The sequence below is a fragment of the Somniosus microcephalus genome, chromosome 5, assembly GCF_052327205.1.
Source record: "Somniosus microcephalus isolate GS21.2 chromosome 5, FLI_Smic_1.0, whole genome shotgun sequence".
Classification (NCBI taxonomy): domain Eukaryota; kingdom Metazoa; phylum Chordata; class Chondrichthyes; order Squaliformes; family Somniosidae; genus Somniosus; species Somniosus microcephalus.
In genome coordinates, this window is record NC_140991.1 from 236,030,818 (window position 1) to 236,053,233 (window position 22,416).

Below are 22,416 nucleotides of genomic sequence, written 5' to 3' on the forward strand. Positions count from 1 at the left end.
TTAGAAGGACAAAGGCAACAGACGCATGGGAACATCACCACCTACAAGTGCCCCTCCAAGCCACACACCATCCTGACTTGGACCTGTATCGCCGTTCCTTCACTGTCACTGGGCCAAAATCCTGGAACTCTCTTCCAAACAGCATTGTGGGTGTACCTACACCATATGGACTGCAACGGTTCAAGGTGGCGGCTCACCACCATCTTCTCAAGGGCAATTAGGGATGGGCACTAAATGCAGGCCTAGCCAGCGACGCCCACATCCCATCAAGGAATTAAAAAAAATATATATTAAATTTAGTAATGAGTAATGAGCCAGATTTAGTTAACGGCCTAATGGTACGTGAACATTTAACTAATAGCGATCATAACATGATCAAGTTCAACGTGGCGTTTGAAAGGGAGAAACGTGAAACAGCTACTAAGATTCTAGATTTAAGTAAGGCCAACTTCAACGGTATGAGACAGAGACTATTCATAATAAACTGGGCAAATCAGTTAATGGGTAAAACGACAGATGATCAGTGGGAGGTGTTCAATTTTTTTTTTTATGTGATACAGAACCAGTTTATACCCGAGGGGAAAGAGCTCTGTTTGCCAAAAAAAAAAGCCATGGATGATTAAAAAGGTAAGAGACAGCATAAAACTAAAAGAAAAAGCATACAAAAATGCAAAAAATAACAGGTCCTGGTGAATGGGAAAGATACAAAGAACAGCAAAGGGTGACAAAACAGATAGCAAGAGCTACAAAAAGGGAGTATGAAAAGAAACTTGCAAGGGATATCAAAATCAACACAAAGAATGTTTACAATTATATTAGGAAAAAGAGCAATGTTGGCCCCTTGAAGACTGGTATCGGTAATTTCAGCATTCCGTAGGGACCGCTCCCTCCGAGACACCCTAGTCCACTCACATCACCCCCAGCACCCCTTCCCCTGGCACCTTCCCATGCAAGCGCAGGAGATGTAACACCTGCCCTTATACCTCCCCCCTTCCCACCGTCCAGGGCCCCAAACACCCCTTCCAGGTGAAACAGCGATTTACTTGTACTTCTTGCAATTTAGTATACTGTATTCGCTGCTCACGATGTGGTCTCCTCTACATTGGGGAGACCAAACGCAGATTGGGTGACCGCTTTGCGGAACACTGCCGTTCAGTCCGTAAGGGTGACCCTGAGCTTCCGGTCGCCTGTCATTTTAATTTACCGCCCTATTCCCACTCGGACCTCACCGTCCTCGGCCCCTTGCATTGTTCCACGGAAGCTCACCGTAAACTCGAGGAACAGCACCTCATCTTCCGATTAGGCACTTTACAGCCTTCCGGACTCAGTATCGAGTTCAACAATTTCAGATCATAACCTCGGCCCCTATTACATTTTTACTTATATTTTTTATCCACACCTTTGTTTCGGCCTTCCCCCCCACTTCTTTCTTTTTATTCCCTCTCTCCCACATGGCAGCTGTCTCCCATTCTGCCAGCGCATTTCACACCTAATCTAGAGCCGTCTTTTGTCTCCACTAGTCCTATCACCATCTCGTCTCGTTTTGAATACCTCTTAATGTCTCTTCTTTTTTGTTCTCTCCCAGCCTGGCCTCTTAATCCATTTCATTTCCTGTGCTTTAGTCTTGACAAAGGGTTTTCACCCGAAACCTTGACTCTATTTTCTCTCCACGGATGTTGCCTGGCCTGCTGAGTTTTTCCAGCATTTTTTGTTGTTTTTTCGGTAATATTGTCAATGATAATAAGGAAATGTCGGACATGTTGAATAATTACTTTGTTTCGGTATTTACAGTAGAAGAGGATAGCATGCCAGAAATCCCAAGGAAGCTAATATTGAATCAGGGACAGGGACTCAATAGAATTAATGTAAGCAAAATAGCAGTAATGAAGGAAATAATGGCACTAAAGAGCGACAAATCACCAGGAGCAGATGGTTTCCATCCCAGGGTTTTAAAGGAAGTAGGTGAGCACATTGCAGATGCCCAAACTATAATCTTCCAAAGTTCTCTCAATTCAGGAACTGTCCCTTTAGATTGGAAAATTGCACGTCTTTCCGTGATTTAAGAATAGCGAGAGAGGGAAACGAGGGAATTATAGACCAGTTAGCCTAACATCTGTTGTCGAGGAATTACTAGAGTCAATAATTAAGGATAAGGTGACTGAGCACCGTGAACATTTTCAGTTGATCAGAGAGCCAGCATGGATTTGTGAAAGGTAGGTCATGCCTGATAAACCTGATTTGAATTTTTTGAAGAGGTGACTAAAGTAGTGCACAGGGGAATGTCTATGGATGTTATTTATATGGACTTCCAGAAGGCAATTTATAAAGTCCTTCATAAGAGACTGTTAACTAAGGTTGAAGCTCATGGAACTGAAGGCAAATTATTGACCTGGTTAGGAAATCGGATGAGCGGCAGGAGACAGAGAGTAGGGATAATGAGCAGGTACTCTAATTGGCAGGATGTGACTAGTAGTACCCCACAGTGATCTGTGTTGGGGTCTCAACTACGCAGTTTTTATTAACGACCTAGATGATGGCATAGAAAGTCACATATCCAAATTTGCCGATGACACAAAGATAGGCGGGATTGTAGGCAGTATAGATGAAAGCATAACATTACAAATGGATATCGATAAATTAATTGAATGGGCAAAACTTTGGCAAATGGAGTTCAGTGTAGGCAAATGTGAGATCATCCACTTTGGACCTAAAAAGGATAGAACAGGGTGCTTTCTAAATAGTGAAAAGCTAAAAACAGTGGAGGTCCAAATGTCATGAACAGGTACAGAAAATAATCAAAAAGGCTAATGGAATGCTAGCCTTTGTATCTAGAGGACTAGAATACAAGGGGGTACAAGTTATGCTGCAGCTATACAAAGCCCTGTTAGACCACACCTGGAGTACTGAGAGCAGTTCTGGGCACCACACTGTAGGAAGGATATATTGGCCTTGGAGGGAGGGCAGCGAAGGTTTACCAGAGTAATACCCGGACTCCAAGGGTTAAGTTACAAGGAGAGATTACACAAATTAGGATTGCATTCCCTAGAATTTAGAAGGATAAGGGGTGATTAGATTGAAGTTTTCAAGATATTAAAAGGAACAGATAGGGTAGATAGCGAGAAACTATTTCCGTTGGTTGGGGAGTCTAGGACTAGGGGGAATAGTCTAAAAATTGGAGTGAAATTAGGAAACACTTCTACACACAAAGGGTGGTAGAAGTTTGGAACTCTCTTCCACAAATGGCAATTGATGCTAGAGCAATTGTTAATTTTATATCTGAGATTGATGGATTTTTGTAAGCCAAAGGTATTAATGGATATGGGCCAAAGGCAGGTATAGGGAGTTAGGTTGCAGATCAGCCATGATCTCATTGAATGGTCGAACAGGCTCGAGGGGCTACGTAGGTGACACCATGGAGCATATTTCTGTCAGCTCCATATTAAAAAAATTTTTGTACGTTTTAAGTTTATTTTTGTTTGCTTTAAAATAAATATTTAGTTTCAAAATGTTAATTTATTTATTTATATATAAAGAGAGGAATTTGCATTTATACAACACCTTTCATGACTTCACCACATCCCAAAGTGTTTCATAACCCATGAAATACTTTTAAAGTGCAGTCACTGATGAAAGGTTGGGAACACTGTAGCCAATTTACACACAGCAAGAAATCTTCTCATATACATAGTAATTGATCTCTGCTTTCAGTTGTAAAAAAAAATCAGCAGTAATGAGATAAATTACAAGATAATCTATTTTCCTGATGTTGGTTAAGAGATAAATGTTGGTCAAGACACCAGGGCCTAGAAATTCAGTATCGCCACGTTTGGGGCGCTACAGCCGGACGTTCGCTAAATTTAGCGCCCGGCGCAACTTCGCGCCACCTTCGCCAAAATTGAGTTGCATCGCCCCAAGAGGTTGCTGCTGCGCTAAAGCAGGCAATGCACGACTATCATAAGGCGCTAAGCCGGCGAGCCGAGGCGCTAACACCGAGGGCGGGCGCGGCGAGTTTCTGAATGAAGGCAGACACGCTGGCGCCGGTCAGCTCTTAAAGGGGGAGGGTCGACTTATTTGGCTGCCACGCCCTGCACACTGCAGCCGTGAAGCAAGGCCTGGCCATTGCTGGTTCATCAGTTCGACGCCTTGGACCATGGGGAAGCCCGCCATTCTTCCAAATCCCATTGCACGCTCTTGCTGCTTGTCCAGGGTCATGGTGAAGGAGATGTACTGACGTCTCCTTTTGAAAGGGCATTGGTCACCTGGCGGATGCAGCAATGTACCGCGAACTGGGAGATGATGGCAATGTCCCCAGTAGCGGATTGGAAGGAGCCGGTGGCATAGAAGTTGAGAGCCACCGTCGCCTTCACTGCCACCGACAGAGACGTCCTGCTCCTCAGCTGTGGCTGCAGATCTCTGCGAAGCAGGTGGCAGATCTCAGTGACCACCTCCCTTCTGAATCGCAGCCTCCGAACACACTGCTCCTCAGACATGTTCAGATATAGGCGGTATACCCTGGGTGGGTAAGGCCTCCTGTGCCGACGCCTGTTGGCCCTTCTCTGTCTGGCCATGACTGGCACTCTCTCACGGCATCTCTGAGCCCTTTGAATGCAATGCAGAAAGCCAACGTTTCCACCCATTGCAGCCCCCATTATATGTGGCGACTCAAGGCTATGGCACTGAAAGTTAAATCCAAGTGCAAAGCTCTGGCCTGAAGCCAGAAGTACCTGTGCGAGCGCGGAGTCAAAGCAGAAAGCTCTCTCCCTTTGTCTCTCTCCAAATATCCGTCTCTCACACAGAAGGATTGGCACAAAATGGCTGCCATTTATAATGCAGGAGGAGTCCCCTTTAAATAGCGCTCCACGCAGCGACTGGGAACCGTTCCCGGGGCGCAGCAAGGGCGTTGCACCATGAAATGACGTCAGGATCTGCGCGTGCAGCTGAGCGGGCGCTGCGGTTTTGCGCCACTGCTAAATCTTGAGTGAAGTTTGCGAGAGGCGCAGATTGCGCCGCGCCTGGGCGCTAGCCGCTTAGCGCCCCACTTCTCCTCCTAAGGCGCTAGCGGCTGGCGCTAACAACTGAATTTCTAGGCCCAGGACTTCACTGCTATTGGTTCTTGGGTTTCACTCACAGTACTCCTCGCTCCTCTGCTGGATCCTTGGGTGTTTCCTATCAACAACAATGCTATTACTCACCTCCACTGGTCCCCTAGATCAACCTCTGCTGGTTCATGGATGATTATCCATGCCTCCCCTGCCCTCTATTTTCCAAATGGTAACTACAGCAGTGAATCCAGATACTCTGCTTCTTAAACAGCTGCTGGATTCACTCCCTCTCCACAATGATCTCTGAACCTGGACATTGATTCGTCAATGCTCAAAGCTGACTCCATCCTGTCTACAAGTCAACCTCAGCTTTTAAGTTTAGACTCCTCCTGTCCTCTGTTGAGATGTCTCTCCTAATCTTTACCATGCCTATGTAACGCGAGTTCCATCGGCATCCATGTGTGTGCTCATTTTGGTTGCATCTCTAGACCCAAGCCCATTACTTCTATCTCCATTTTCTTCCTCCTCTTGGCCCCTTCTCTCCTGTCTCCTCCCCTTCTCATCACCCACTCATGCCAGTTTTCCGCTCTCCCTCTCTGGTGCCTTACCTTCTTTTCCCCCTCCCCCCCCCAAATCCGTACCCCAACATCACTACTTCTCTACCTCCCTAATGTCCTGCTACCATCTCAGGCTTGAATTACCCTTGGATAAGCCCACAGCTACCCTCTGTAGATCTCTCGGCATGCTCCGAAGGGTCCATTGAGGCATTCATCACTGTCTTCTTACAAGCAGCAATCCCAAATGCCCATCCTCCTTTCACAACGACCTTCCTGCCCAACATGCCCGCTAGAGCCTAATCTCACCAACCTCCTTCCTGTCATGTTCACTGCACTAGTCACTGCCCCTCTCCAATTTCACTTCAGAATGTCCGTGAACAAGGCTGTTGTCATCCATGACCTTATTGAGGATGATTGTATCGGCATCATGGCTTTGACACAAACTTGGCTCATGGGTGGTGACATCTTGCCCCTTACTGAAGCCTCTTCACTTAGCTATACTTTCCACCATCGGCCCTGCCGACACCGCCAGTGGCAGTGTGGCCCTCATCACAAAATCACACCTTGCTCTCTTCCCCTATTCCTCTCCTCTGCTCTCACTACCCTCCTACCCGCCCTTAACCTCTCCCTCCACATAAACTTTCCTACCCATATTCACGGCCATCCCTTCAACCTTGCCATCTCATGTAGCTTCTCTACTCCCATAGTCTCGATCACAGACAAGACTATCTCCAAGCACTTCCTTGCATTACACACAACCCCCTTCCAACCCAACTTCTGCATCCACCCCATGAATAAATTCTGTCCAAATCAATTACAACTACGCTTTCACACTCTAACCTGTCTAGCCTTTGGACCTCCATTTGCTACGATACTTCTGCAGTTGTCAATCTGCTCAACCACTTCCTCTCCTCCACCTTGTCGCCGGTAAAAACCTTAATTACTCCCACCCTGGTGTTGCCCCCCACTCCAGTATGGCCCCCTTAAGAGCAAGGGGTGCAGACTTCAGTATATCTAGCACACAACTGGTTAAACCATTTGTCACCAGATCGGTTTCATCATATCAAGCACTAGTGGGTCTCTGTCAATTCCGCTCACTACTCCAGGATCGTCCTGGGGAGCATAGGTAACCCCTAGCTGCTTTCCCCTATTACCAACAATCTTTTTAAACCCCTGCCCCCACCCCTTCAACCCTCACTTCCAACAGCAATCATGAAGCACCTATGGAATTCTTTGTCGCTAAGACTGAGACCACCTGCTCAGCCTCTTCTGCTGCAAGCCCTCCTCCCCTTTGTCCACCAAGCCAAACTTCTCCAAGACTCCCCTTGCCCTAGCCCTGAATCTTTCTCTAGTTTCTCTCCTATCTCTCCATATGCCCTCCCCCGAGCTCATCTTTTCCATGAGACCAACCTGCTGCTCCTTTGATCCTATTCCCACTAAACTGCTAACCACACAACTTCTCTTCCTGGTCTGCAATGCTAGCTAAAATAGTAAATGTTTCCCACGCCTCAGGTACCATCACTCTCCCTTTCCAAACCATTGTCATCACCCTCCCTCTCAAAAAATCCACCCTCAACCCCTCTGTCAATGCAAACTACCACCCCATTTCCAACTACCCTTTCCTCTCCCAAATTCTTGAATGTGTTCTCGCCTTCCACATCTGTGCCCATCTTTTCCGCAACTGAGACTGAATCTCTCCCTGCAGGTTTCCATCTTTACCACAACAACAAAACAGTCCTAACCAAAGTCACAAATGTCATACTCTGTGACTTTGACCATGGAGCACTATCCCTACGCAACCTTTCTCTAGCCTTCGACATGGTTGACCACACCAAGCTCCTCCAACGCCTCTCCTCCGCTGTCCAGCTCAGTGGGACTGTCCTTGATTGGTTCCACTCTTACCTATCCAAACATAGCGAGAGAATCTCTAGCAATGGCTTCTCTTCCAGTGCCTGCACCGTTAACTCTGGTATCCCCCAAGGATCTATCCTTGGCACCCTCAGTTTTCTCATCTACAGGCTGTCCCTTGGCGACATCATCTAAAGACATGGGGTCAGGTAGTACATGTATGTGATGACTTACAGCTCTACTTCTCCAATACCTCTCGATTTTTCCACTTCCTATATTGTCAAACTGCTTGTCTGACCTCCAGTCCTGGACGAGCTGCAATTTCTTCCAGTAAACATTGGGATGACCAAAGCCATCATCTTTGGCCCCTACCACAAACTCTGTACCTTTGCCACCAATTCCAGTTTTTCTTTGTTAAAGGTGCTACATAAAGTCAAGTTGTTCTTGTACTTATTTTCTCTTGAAAGAGTGGCAGGCCACTGAAGACCCGTTTTTCTGCTAGCATTCCTGATTTGTTTCTTCATTGTGGGGATGCTTTCAATCGGCCCTCTATGTGGTCCGCACTTACAACTTTTCCCCATCTCCCATGTTTGCTTCTACTCTCTCATCTTTCCAGGCAATATTTTTCAATATTCTTATGGCACTTGCTTAAATTTGAATTAATAAAAAGCAATTAAATAGGATTTAAACTAATGGGATTGAATGTTTAATTTTTCTGTATTGCATTTTTAAAATAATTAATCAGGACTAAGGCTTTCTTTTTAAAAAGTATGCCAATATTCCTATACAAATTTAAACCTATCCACTGTTGCTCCCCATTTATCCTGCTCCCACCTGTCGTCCAATCTCACTTGAATTGAAGACTGAGTTTCATCTCGACTCCATGGCAGACTGACTAGCATATATAAAAAAAAAATCAAGGAGAAACAATGTGAATAAGATTAATGTTACAGCTACCTGGACTACACTTCCTCCCACCCCACTTCCTGTAATGACTATTTCCATACTCCCAGTTTCTCCATCTCCGTCACATCTGTTCTGATGAGGCCACCTTCCGCACCAATTCTTCCCATATGTCTTCCTTTTTCCTCAACCGAGGATTCCCCTTCACCGTGGTTGACAGGGCCCTCGACTGCGTCTTGTCTCATTTCCCGCACTTCTGTTCTCACCTCTTCCCCTCCCTCCTAGAACCACAATAGGGTCCCCCCCTTTGTCATCACCTTCCACCCCACCAGCGTCCACATTCAACAGGTCATCCTCTACCATTTCCCCCACCTCCTGCATGATGCCACCAACAAATACATCTTACCCTCCCCTTTCAGCATTCCAAAGGGACCATTCCCTCCGTGACACCTTGGTCTACTCTTCCATCACCTCCAACATCCCCTCCCTTTCCAATGGCAGCTTCCCATGCAAGCGCAGGAGATGCAACACCTGCCCTTTTACCTCCTCCCTTCCCACTGTCCAGGGCCGCAAACACTTGTTCCAGGTGAAACAGTGATTTACTTGCACTTGTTTCCAATTTAGTATATTGTATTCGCTACTCTCGATACGGTCTCTTCTACATTGGGGAGACCAAACGCAGATTAGGTGATCGCTTCGCTGAACACCTCCGTTCAGTACGCAAACGTGACCCTGAGCTTCTGGTCGCTTGCCATTTTAATTCTGGTTTTAATTAGATTCCATAATTTTAAAAATTATATCTTTAGCGATTTACTGATGAGAGAAATGAAACAGACCAAACCATCTCTATGGGTGCACAGAAACAAATCTTGAAGCTCTGAAAAACCATCTGATTTTGGGGAATTGCACGAGTTAGTAAATCTGTCAATTTTCAGATAAAAGTCACTTAAAATACAATTTCAATCTAGGAATCTATTTGTCAAAATCAGTAAAAATAGAAAAGAATTAGTTTGACATATGGAGTGGGGCAGGAGACCTTACAATTAGGTGATAATGAGGCTTGCCCACAACAGGACTATTGTACTAGTAAATCAGCAAGAAAGTGAACTCAGAAGCAACGGCATCACATTGGGACATTTGACAGAAATCTGGTTACATTATGACTGGATAAGTATAAATTTAACTGTTTACATATTTCATTGGCTTCAATCAAGTGAATGTTACACTTACTATAACTGATCTTCCCCTTCTGAGTAGCATCAATGACTTCAAATAAGTTTGATATATCAAGCTTATTTACTCCTAAAGCAGTCTTCAGAATGCAAGCCAGATCATCATCTACTATAGTTTGTTCAGCTGATTCATACATCTATTAAAGAAATGTAAAATGTTCCCATATTAGATATCTGTAATAAATTGAAATTACACATACGAGAACAAATGAGATTTTCCTTTTGCTGCGGGAATGCTCAACAAATTTATACAATTAAACAATTATTCAGGAGGTGATTTTACTACAGGTGCAAGAGGTAGACTATACATTAGTGCTATTGCTATAGGTAATATATGGCATAAGGTGAACTAATTATTTTTGCATCTATAAACCTTATATGGTGTATATTCTATTCTATCCTATCCTGCATCTGAACAAGATTAATCACTTGCAAAAATGGTAAACTGCAAAATGCATTTGTGTTTGATGATATTGTGACACTTAACATCAAATTAATGTAACTTAAATGTTATATTTAAAATATCAGTAAAATTGGCAACAGGAAGAATAAATTAAAAAAAGAAAGATTCCACTTCCTGTCATTTGTGGCTAGAAATCATTACAGGGTGTATAAAATAGATGCTGGGGAAAAACAAACTTCAAATGGAAATATTAGCAGCTATAAGCAGAAAATGTTTAAAATACTACTTCAGAAAAACAAGGATAAAATTAGTCAAAAAATGTAAAGAATTAATACTCTCCCATTTTACAAAGAAATTAGGTTGCTAGTGAAATAGGAAATGACATTGTAATGGAAGGATCTTGAGCTCTTTCAAGGTCTCTTAGATTACTTAGTACACAAAGTTCAGCTAATTTATATTTTTCTGAGCCATTGTCCTGTAATTACCCCATGAGAAATTTGAAGTCCTTTTAATAGTGCTAAATTAATTCCACTAGACACATTCTGCAATACACGAAGGTTGCTGGTGCTTTGAATTTGCCCTGCTACACTACATGGTGTATTCAGAGCAATGGCATCAACACAGATAAGAAACTGCCTAAAGGATAGGATGTAACAGGTAGTTATTAGAAGAATTATGTCGTGTGTGGGTGGGGGGGGGGGGCACACTTAGGAAACTGCTGAATCGAGTGCCTCAAGAATTGCCGTGATATCCTAACTGTTTTTAATTCACATTAATGCTATGGATTTAGAAGATTTAAAAGGATCAGATTCACTAACTGGAAGGGCTGTTAAATCTGAAGAGGCAATTCCAGAACAACAAAATGGGTCAGGCAAAAGGCAAAATACATTAGTGGGAAGAATAATGGTAAATTAAATTTAATATGAACAAGTGCATAGTGCTTAGTATTGAGCATAGGAAGACAAAATGAGCAACGCAAGTATTCCATGAATGGTGATGAAAGTGCTAAGCATCGGGGCTTTAATAGGCTTGATACTTAACATGCTCAATTACTGCAAAGCAGTGATCAACAAAACAGAAGGAAAAAAGCACATTTACATAGCGCCATATTACATCCTCAGGACATTCCAAAGTTTTTTGTACTGTAACAGATCTGTGCCCAACAGTACTGAATTACTTTTGAAGTGGAGTCATCACTGTTGTGTAGGCAAACGAGGCAGCCAATTTGCACACAAGGGCCTAGAAATTCAGTCGCGTTTGCGCCCACTTATTGGCTATAGAGTGGTTTGCGCCGGAAGTTTTTTAGCGCCCGAAATTCAGTTGGTCCCTAACATCGGCGTTAGCCGGTAGCGCTGCACCGGCACCGATGACGTCATCGGTGTGCGCAGCGCCCCGGTTCCAATGCTATTCCGTGCCGATGGCCAAATTCAGTTGCGGCCGCCTCGCCCGTAGCGGCCGCAAACAGCGTTTGAAAAACGGTGCCTTGCAGCTCCGAGAGGCCGGCGCATAAAGGTGGAGGGGCGGCCGGCCGCTTTCCCGGCGGCCGCCTGGCCGCACCTCCCTCCCCGGACTCCTGCACCACCCCCCCCGCGGCATTGGTGTCTGACTCCCGCGAGCCTGGCACTTCTCCGTGGTGCCGGGCTCATTTGCCGGGGGAATCCAGCGGCGATCTCACGGCTGCAGGCAGCTCCTCCTTAAGAGAAGGAGGAGGCCTGCAGTACCCCAGCCTGCCGCACCGCATCGGGTGCCGCAGTGGCAGCTGGACGCCTGAAACTGACTTTCATCGCCCCAAACGAGGCGGCCAAACCCTGCAATAGCGCCCGCCTCCGTCTTGGGGCGGCGCAACTGAATTTCAGGCGGGTGCTACGGGAATCCGGGCGAGCGCAAAATTTCAGGCACTAAAGACCTGGCGCGGCGATACCGAATTTTTAGCCCAAGATCCCTTAAACAGTAAATGAGATGAATGACTAGTTAATCTGTTTTGGTGGTATTGGTTGAGGAACGTTGGGCAAGATATGGAAGGAACTTCCTGTTTTAGTAGTGTCACAGGATCTCTTTGATCCATTTGACCATCTGGTAGACAGGGCCTCAGTTGAACAACCCATCACAACACTGATGCTGCCTAGTTTATGTGCTCAAGTCCTGGATTTGGGCTAACCTTCAACCTTCTGATTTAGAGATGAGTGCCCCATTATTGTGCTGTGCTGTCACTTGGCCAAAACAGTAGAATACAAGGCAGGGGAAGTCCTGTTTGAACCATATAGTGCTCTGCTCAACCCACAATTTGAGCACCGTCTTCAGTTCTGATTACAGACATTAGAGACATATTTAAGCCCTGGAGACAGTTCAGACAAAAGCCACAGCACTGATCCCTAATATCAGAGCAACGAGTTATGAGGAATAGCTGGAGAAACTTGGCCACCCATCTTCCACACTTCATAAACTTCAGCTCATCCAAAACTCGCACCAAGTTCCGTTCATCCATTAACCCCGTACTCGCTGACTTACATTGGTTTCCGGTCCCCGAAAGCCTCCATATTAAAATTCTCATCGTAGTGTTCAAATCCCTCCATGGGCACGCCCCATCCCATCTCTGTGACCTACTCCAGCCCTACAACCTTCTCTTTCTCACCACCACACCCTCCCACCCCGAAAACTCTGTTCCTTCAACTACCATCCCCCACTTCCTTCAGCCCACCATTGGTGGCAGTGTCTGCAGTTGTCAAGGCCCTAAACTCTGGAATTCCCTCCACAAACCTCGCTCTCCTGCTTAAAATTTACCTATTTGACCAAGCTTTTGGTCACCTGTGCTAATGTCTTCTCCTTTGGCTCAGTGTCAAGTTTTGTTTGATAATGCTCCTGTGAAGCACCTTGGGACATTTTACTATGTTAACGGTGCTATATAAATGCAAGTTGTTGTTGTTCTCAACCTTTAAAGGAGGCTACTGAGATGCGACCTTATAAAGCTATACAACATAATAAACGCCAACCTGGAACACTACCTCAAACTAAACTGTAACAAGTAGGACAAAGGGTCACAGGTTGTTTTTTTCTATTCACTGGATGTGGGCGTCGCTGGCAAGGGCAGCATTTATTGCCCATCCCTGAATTGCCCTCGAGAAGGTGGTGATGAGCCGCCTTCTTCAACTGCAGAGGGCAGTTAAGAGTCAACCACTGTGGGTCTGGAGTCACATATAGGTCAGACCGGGTAAGGATGGCAGATTTCCTTCCCTAAAGGACATTAGTGAACCAGATGGGTTTTTACAACTTCAATATTCACCATTACTGATAGTAGTTTGTAATTCCAGATTAAGTTAATTAATTTGAATTTAAATTCCCCAGCTGCCTGTGGTGGGATTTGAACTCACGTCTCTGGATCATTAATCCAGGCTTTTGGATTACTAGTCCAGTAACATAACCACTATGCTATCGTACCCGTTAGTAAAAAGGGAACTTAGGACTGATGTCAGGATACTTTTCTTCACACAAAAAGACTTGCATTTATATAGCGCCTTTCACGACCACCGGATGTCTCAAAGAGCTTTACAGCCAAAGTAGTACTTTTGGAGTGTAGTCACTGTTGTGATGTGGGAAACGCGGCAGCCAATTTGCGCTCAGCAAGCTCCCACAAACAGCAATGTGATAATGACCAGATAAACTGTTTTTTTGTTATGTTGATTGAGGGATAAATATTGGCCAGGACACCGGGGATAACTGCCCTGCTCTTCTTTGAAATAGTGCCATGGGATCTTTTATGTCCACCTGAGCGAGCAGACGGGGCCTCGGCTTAACGTCTCATCCGAAAGACGGTACCTCCTACAGTGCAGCACTCCCCTTCAGCACAGCACTGGACTGTCAGCCTAGATTTATGTGCTCAAGTCCCTGGAGTGGGACTTTAACCCACAACCTTCTGACTCAAAGGCAAGTGTGCTACCCACTGAGCCATAGCTGACAAGAATAATTAATACTTGGAATGGACTTCCAGGTAGGATAGTCGAGATGAAAATCCATGAATAATTTAAGAAATAACTCAATGCTATGATGGGTGACTGTAGGGTCTTGCAGGGTAAATAAGCTAAAATGGGCTGAATAGCCTTTCTCACCTGTATTTATCTTGTAACTTTGTGAATAATTGACCAAAAGCCACAATTATGGACTGAGTTTCTGTTTGTGTATCATGCTCAATTATGGATGTTTGTATCATTTCCTCCCATTTAACACTTCAATTGTGATGGAAGTGGGTAGCATAATTGTATTGCTGTTAAAGAGTCAGCACTGCAACACTTGGAGTTCGAGAATTGGAGCATAAATGAAACTTAACAGCTTCCTGAAAATATGATCAACTTTTTACTTGGTAACATTTCCATACTGCAATACAGGTTGAGCATCCCGAATCCGGCAACCTCGGGACCGAGACAGTGTCGGTTTTCGGGTTTTTCCGGACTTCGGAATGTGTTTCTGACGTTTGAAGTCCGGAAACGCCCAAGCCCAGGTTGTGATATTTCCGGACTTCAGACATCAGAAACATGTGCTGAGTCTGGAAAAGCCTGGGCCCAGGTTGCGCTATTTCCGGTTTTTGGTAAGCCTCCCTCAGGGTGTCTGGATTCCGGAACATTTTACGGATTCCGGACCCCTGCCACCAATCATCCTGGATTCTGGAACATTCCAGAACTCTGGATTTGGGACGCTCAACCTGTACAAGCAAAAACATCTAATTAATTTGTTTAAATGTAAAAGATTTGTTTAATGCTAAGTTAAGGTGCTGCGGGATCTGACAGGAGGAAATAAATTGACAAGAATTTTGATTGTTAGGGAAGGTTCAATCTCTGTGGAATGATTTTGGCTGCCATTAGCATCATGCATCAAGTGAAAAATAGAACTGGATTCATTGAAGCAAATTGGTAGAACATTAAAAGGAGCCACTCAAGAACATATAAAGTAGTCAATAAAAGCCCTTGTACTGACCCATAACACGGTTTCCTAGATTGTTAAAGAAGTGCAGCTTAATGTGAGGATCTCTATACCCTCCTAAGGAAAGAAAGCTTCTATCACAGCCAAATTCACCAGGAAAGGAAATTTAATCAAAACAGGAAGTCAAACTAGCGTAAACAAATGCAAAATTATAGGACACAACAGAAAAAAACAATGACTAGTCTTTAATTAAAATGTGTTTATTCTCTGTAGTATGATTGGTTGAAACTGTGCAAATCAACTGCAGAAATATATTTCCCCCAGGAAATAATTTAACCAGAATCCCCACTTGCACGCAGACTAGTTTTCTGTGTTTTTAGCCTCTTGTCAAGGAATTACAGAAAGAAATTAGAGTAATAGTTTAGGGTGTGCATTTTAAATGGCTTAATTGGAGAAGGAACAATGCAGATTCTATTAGAAAGAACTACAGTGCCAGAAGAAAATGCACAAGAGTACTTTATAAGAACATGGTCAGCGTTATTCTAAAGTGTGTAGAAAATGTAAGTTGTAGCCAACTTAGATTTAAAAGTGATAGGTCATGCATTATAAATGAAGTGGAATTCTTTAAAGGAGGCAAAATTAGTGGAACCTAATTGGGATTTTCCAAAGTTCCATGCAGAGACTGTTAAAGTTTAAGGCTTAAATAATTGTTGAGAAACAAGCTAGTTGGATTGAAAATTGGCTTGGGAATAGGTAGCAGCAGATGCTAAGGGGGAAAACAGCACCATCTGGGGCAGTGGCTGGCAAAGTTCTGTAGGATCTGTTCTGTGTCTCCTGATCGTCACTGCTATAAAGGACACTTCTCACATTCAAGGACATCTGGACCAATAAGCAGATAGGCTAAGGAATGACAGATAGAACTCTGATAAAGTAGCACTCTTTCAGTACTGCACTTAAGTATTAGTCTAGCATGTGTTTTAAATCCATAGTGGGACTTGAACTCACAACCTCAATTTCTTTTAAGAAAAAGTTGCATTTATATAGTGTCTGATCATGTCAGGACATCCCAGAGTGCTTCTCAGCCAATGAATTAATTATGAAGTGCAGTCACCGTTATGAAGGAATACTTAGCAGCCAAATTGTACACATGCTTGTACAAATGACAAATAAGATGAATGACCAATTAATTGGTTTTAGGTAGCATTGGTTGAAGAAATAATGTTGGCCAGGTCACCAGGAAACTCCCTGTTCTTCTTCAAATAGTCCCATGCAAAATCTTACATCCACTCGAGAAGACAAATGGAGCTGCAAGTTAATCTCATCAGAAAGAGGGCACTTTTGACAATGCAGCACTTCCTCAGCACTGTACTGAAGTGGCAGCCTAGCTTGTACGCTCAACTCCTGGAGTGGAGCTTGAAATCAACCTTTTGAAAATTGACCATTACCAAGAGGAAAGAGATTTGGGTGTGATTAGTGATCATTTACCAAAAGTGCCTAGTCAACATGAAATAGTCATCAACAAAATTAATTAAGTACTGGAATGCATCTTTAAAGTATTTGATTAGATCAGATAATTTAACATTGCAAAAATTACTGATGGGCCTACATTTGGAATCCTGTGCTTCCACCTTCAAAAGGATATTAGCATATTAGCAAGGGTTTAGAGAAGGACAAGGAGAACTCTGATTTAGGGTTTTCAATTATGAAAATGGAATCAAACAGCTGAACTTATTTTCATTACAGAAAAGACCGAGCCTGTAAAATGCAGATGTAAGCAGGCTATTTAGCATGCACCGATGGAGCAGGATTAGAAGCACAAGTACAGAAGCTAGCTAACCTCAAGCAAGATTAGAGATTAGAAAAATTCCCCCCAAAAAGAAATGAATATATATGTGGAACAGACATCAGCAAAAGCAGTTAACGCAAATCAATTAAGGTTTTTCAAAAAGTATTAGATAGATACTGGATTATGAATGGGACTGAAGGTTATAATGATAAGTATAGTCAGAGATATCAAATACTCCATGGAACATGATGGTTCCTGTGCTGCTGCAGCCATGGATGTCAATTGTGCAAGGAAAACCAACCAGGGTTAAATAATGGAGTTTGCAAGGTTAGATATGTTGGAAGTTTGCTGAATTACCTTTGGAATCAGGAACTTTTTCCCCCAGAACTTTCCTTCATAGGATAAAATATAGTTGGGTAGAGCCTTTGAGAGAGTACATTGTATAAGGTCTGTGGAAGGTTGGGCTTGATGGGTCAAATGGTCTTTTCTTGTTTGATGCTTTCTTAGTTATATTATATTACCCCTGCACACCATAACATAAGTATAAATATTAAACTCAAATTATTCATAAAACTAAACTATCCCACAATTTGTAACTGCAGTACTTACCATCAGTTGTTGCAGCATAAATATGTTAACACATTTTGTTTTCAAACTAAAATGGAAAAGGTTTGCTGAATTTCAAGAGACTGCTCATTTTTGTACTGATCACATTTTGCTCCAATCATATCACAAGATACATTGGCACCAGAACCAAAATCTGCTTTAAAAAAATGTAGTAATTTTAGTCAGTTTCATAAAATCAGCCTGCAAGCACTCATTAAATTCTTCATGACAAGCCCAACCAAAATTGACAAGTATCCACTACATAACAGATACTTACCTTAAATGCCAACTTAATAGTTTCATGAGTTTTAGATGGTCTTGATACTACAGACAAGGCAATCACATACTCTCTGATATCAATTGTTCCATTTTCATTCTGAAAGCAGAAATGGGGCCAAGTTCAGTAAACCACAACACAAGTATACAAACCTGATGAAAAGAGAACAAATTCTGACTAAATGCTTTAGGAATGTACTTCAATGTAGTATTGATTGTTTACAATTGTTAAAGGAAATGTTTTACATAAAAGATAAAATGAACTGTAAAGATGTTCTACAATAAAGACAGCAGAGGGTGCTATATGCTACACAAACATGCTGATACTTTGCTAAGAATCTCAGAAACAATGCATACCTCAAAACTCATTTGAAGGCTTTACATCACATGGGTGTACTGAGCATCTATGGTTTATTCACAATTTCTGTAACTAGCCTTGATTTTTTTTTATCATTTGAGTCTGTGACATATGCTCCAGCATACTCCATGACCACAGCTTTTTAAAATGGTCTTCTAAGTGGCCAGTGTTTCCAACTAGATACAGTTAATCTACACAACTATTTGTGATTACAATTATGATAAAAATTAACTATTTTCTGCTAGAATATTTGTACTGCAGCCAATTTATCTCTATATACTCACTCAATAACTGAATAGTATAGCAGCTCTGAAGTTCCCGAGGGTAAGCTACGGCAAAGTCTCCACAGAATAAATTAAAATTATGCCTAAATTTAAAAGAATTCTAAAAATCAGTCACCAAATACAATAGGATGCAGCTTGCAGAAAAAGCCATCAAATATGTCCGTCACAAGTGGACTATTTTCTTGACAGTCACTGAATCTCGACTTGTATTCTATATGTAATTCAACTGAAGTTGAGAGAGTACTGTAAACTTCAAGCAGTTTTTAACCATCATCTGAAGTTTCAGATTATTGACTACAGCCTTGAAGCCAATCTCTGCTGTTAGTTATTGGGTAGATTATATATGGATTTGATTGATTATGTTCATGTGGGGGAGGGAAAAGAGAAAGAAAGGTGACTGCATTCTACTTTTATTTCCTGTGCCAACAGTACTAGGCGGGGTGGATCCAATTGTCAGTTTGCTGTATTTACTCAATACAGGGTGACATTCAGATGAAATAATCAACAATTTATCTAATTGTAAAAATTATTTGAAAGTTTATAAATTCATACAGCAGGAGAAATTTACAATAGAATCTTGAGGTCCAGTGAGAAATAATGTACAGTTGATTCTGTACTATATTTTCCACTCATTGACCACAGATGGGCATAAATGTGGTGTCATGTCTAGTATTACTGAAATTAGAAGGGAATAAATATGGATACAGAGTTAGAAAACTGGCATTTGTGCAATTATGCAAAGCTTTCCTTACTCAACAAAAATAAATTGAAACTAGCATGGGGGAACATTACTGCTAAACTTTTGAAATAAAAATATATGTGCCACTTTAGATAGCTGCAACCAGTTTTCAGTTTTATAATTACCAGTCATAAATGAGTCAAATTAAAAATGATAGTAAATAAAACAGCAGATGCTAGAAATTTGAAATAAAAATAGAAAATAGTAAAATAAAGATACAGGGGGTGAAATTGGGTATAGCCCCGCTTGGGGCGCTAGAATTGGCGGTGCGCAAATTCTATCGCCAGGCGCAACTTATCGCCACCTCGAGCGATATTGGGTTGCATCACCCCTAAAGGTGATTGCGGCGTAAAATCAGGCGCTGCACGGGACTCCTAAGGCGCTAACCTGGCGGCGCTACTCAATATCTGGGCGGCCGGGCGCAGCGCAGGTGCTGTCAATAATCGATGACCACGAAACATGCTGGCGCCAACCAGCTCTTAAAGGGGCGGGTCATTTAGGATCAGCAGCCACACTCATCGCCCTGTAGGCCTCAAAATCGGAGCTGTGCATTCTGTGGCGTTACAAACTTTGACCAGATGGAGAGGGTGAGGCAGAGAGCGGAGCACTTTACCGATGGGGCATTGGGTGCTTTGGTTGGCGCAGTGGAGCGCCGGCGAGCAGTGCTGTACCCTGACAATGGCAGGAGACCTCATCAGAACGAGTACCGCAGAGCTTGGAGGGAAGTTTCGCAAATAGTCAAATCCAGCAGCGTGGCGCCCAGGACTCCTGTGCAATGCAGGAAGAAGTTCAATGATCTCACTCGGGTCGTTAGGGTGAGTGGCTTTTTGGCAATCTTCTTCATCCCTCCATCTGCACCTGACTTTATGGCCAGAGGGTGCGCGATGCCGGCCATCTGCCAGCCAGTACACATGGCCCTTTCTGGGAACGCACACGCACATTCAACTCAGGGCATACTGTAAGGGCTGTTCCACCATGGGGGGCATGAGATGACAACTCAGGGCAGCATGTTTCATCACTTCCCGTCCTTTCTCCTGCAGGCCAAGCTGGCCAGGAACCGGAGGGAACAGATTTGTACCGGAGGAGGCCCTCCTCAGCTGCAGACACTGACGGACCTGGAGGAAAGAGTCCACCAGATTGTTGGAGGCCGGATGAGTGGTCCTGTCACCACTGGAGTTGCCGACCCCATTGTGCACAGCGATGGTAAGGTCATCACCTTTTTGAACTGTCTCCTTCCACTTGTTCCCCCCACCAGCATGCTTTTCCACTCTGGACCCATGTCAGAGCATTGCAGCACTCTTGCATCCCTTGCTGCCACCCTGTCCTTTCGCTAAAGCCACTCTTCAACCTCCCTGCTTTCAGATGCTGCATCACCAGCTCGGGAGCCGGGCCATCAAGCTGCCAGGGACACTGACTCCGGAGGAGACGAGCAGGAGGAAGCCGGACCATCCGTACCACCCTCAGGCGAGCCAGCCCATCTGCAGACTGGGGATAGTGCTTCCCTGGAGGGGAGCGGGGGGGATGGCTCTGAGGAGGAACCAGTTGCAGGAACCAGCGGCCTCCAGCAGCGCGAGGGGGGTAGGGAAGCTCGGGAGCCGTCTCCCCGGAGGGCGAGTCAGGCCATGATGACTGCTGCACAGAGCGCAGAAGAGGTGCGTTCCCTCGCAGAAATGAGCGCCCAGGCTTGGCTCAGGCACACTGAGCTGATGGCTGCAGTGGCAAGGATGCCCGAATCCATCGAGACACTGGCAAGGAGTGCCCAGGGCTTCGGGGCAGCACAGGAGAGGAGTGCCCAGGGCTTCGGGGCAGCACAGGAGAGGAGTGCCCAGGGCTTCGGGGCAGCACAGGAGAGGAGTGCCCAGGGCTTCGGGGCAGCACAGGAGAGGAGTGCCCAGGGCTTCGGGGCAGCACAGGAGAGGAGTGCCCAGGGCTTCGGGGCAGCACAGGAGAGGAGTGCCCAGGGTTTCGGGGCAGCACAGGAAAGGAGTGCCCAGGGCTTCGGGGCAGCACAGGAAAGGAGTGCCCAGGGCTTCGGGGCAGCACAGGAAAGGAGTGCCCAGGGCTTCGGGGCAGCACAGGAAAGGAGTGCCCAGGGCTTCGGGGCAGCACAGGAAAGGAGTGCCCAGGGCTTCGGGGCAGCACAGGAAAGGAGTGCCCAGGGCTTCGGGGCAGCACAGGAAAGGAGTGCCCAGGGCTTCGGGGCAGCACAGGAAAGGAGTGCCCAGGGCTTCGGGGCAGCACAGGAAAGGAGTGCCCAGGGCTTCGGGGCAGCACAGGAAAGGAGTGCCCAGGGCTTCGGGGCAGCACAGGAAAGGAGTGCCCAGGGCTTCGGGGCAGCACAGGAAAGGAGTGCCCAGGGCTTCGGGGCAGCACAGGAAAGGAGTGCCCAGGGCTTCGGGGCAGCACAGGAAAGGAGTGCCCAGGGCTTCGGGGCAGCACAGGAAAGGAGTGCCCAGGGCTTCGGGGCAGCACAGGAAAGGAGTGCCCAGGGCTTCGGGGCAGCACAGGAAAGGAGTGCCCAGGGCTTCGGTACATCACTGGAAAGGACTGTCCAGGGCTTCGGTACATCACTGGAAAGGACTGTCCAGGGCTTCGGTACATCACTGGAAAGGACTGTCCAGGGCTTCGGTACATCACTGGAAAGGACTGTCCAGGGCTTGACCGAAGCACTGGCACCTGCCACGCAGTCACTTGCTGGCCTCATGCAAAAGCAGATTGAGGCCACGCAAGCACTGACTGCTGCCACCCTCGATGGATCTGGCAGGATTACCCGGGGCCCTTGCAGCACCACAGCAGGCCAGCAATCTGTGGACCAGCCGATTGACGGGGCAGCACGCGAACCAGAGTGCCAGTGTGTCGGCCGACCACGGAGCAGGTGTCCGCTCTCAGGATGTCAGTATTCCTGATGCCACCGCTGGCACGTCTCCACTGCAGCTGCCATCACCTGCAGGACAGACTGCTTCCACCCATGCCCAGTTGGAGCAGTCAGCATCCGGGCCCTCCAAGCCCAGAGTCCGTCCAGGCCATCCCTCAGGAGCATCTGCGCTTTCGGACAGTCAGCAGGCGTCCCCGAGCCTTCATGCAGCCACTGGGGTCCCATTACGGAGGAGCTGCAGGGAGAGAAGGGGCCGTTCTCGCAAGAGAAGTAGATCACCATCAAAGGGGAAAGAGTAGAAGGTGCTGCTGAGACGTCTTATTTCTAGAAATCAAAGCCGTGGATGCTGGTCTGAATGTTAGTAATGTTTTGGATAGTCTCCCGGGTGTGCGAGTAACTTGGTCTGAATGTTAGTAATGTTTTGGATAGTCTCCCGGGTGTGCGAGGCACTTATGTGTTAGTTTGTTAGTTAAGCTTTCTGGTGCCATTGCTTTGTCATGTTGGAAGGAAGCACAGTTTTCAAAATAAACAACTTATTTTATTGACATTGGCCATGTCTGCTATTTACATTCATACTGGCCTTCATAGGCTTTGGG

At 45.1% G+C, this 22,416-nt stretch overlaps 1 protein-coding gene across 12 annotated transcripts in view; it reads right to left on the reverse strand.

Moving 5' to 3' along the window:
* LOC147117609 (lysophosphatidylcholine acyltransferase 1-like) overlaps positions 1–22,416 on the reverse strand; it is a 309,307-nt gene that overhangs the window by 8,854 nt on the left and 278,037 nt on the right. For all 12 annotated transcript variants that reach the window (XM_085988725.1, XM_085988726.1, XM_085988727.1 and 9 more), the window contains 2 exons: positions 17,566–17,664; positions 9,581–9,719 (listed from right to left, as the gene is read on the reverse strand). In XM_085988725.1, coding sequence (XP_085844851.1) covers positions 9,581–9,719; positions 17,566–17,664 — 238 coding nt within the window. The remainder of the gene's footprint in view (positions 1–9,580; positions 9,720–17,565; positions 17,665–22,416) is intronic.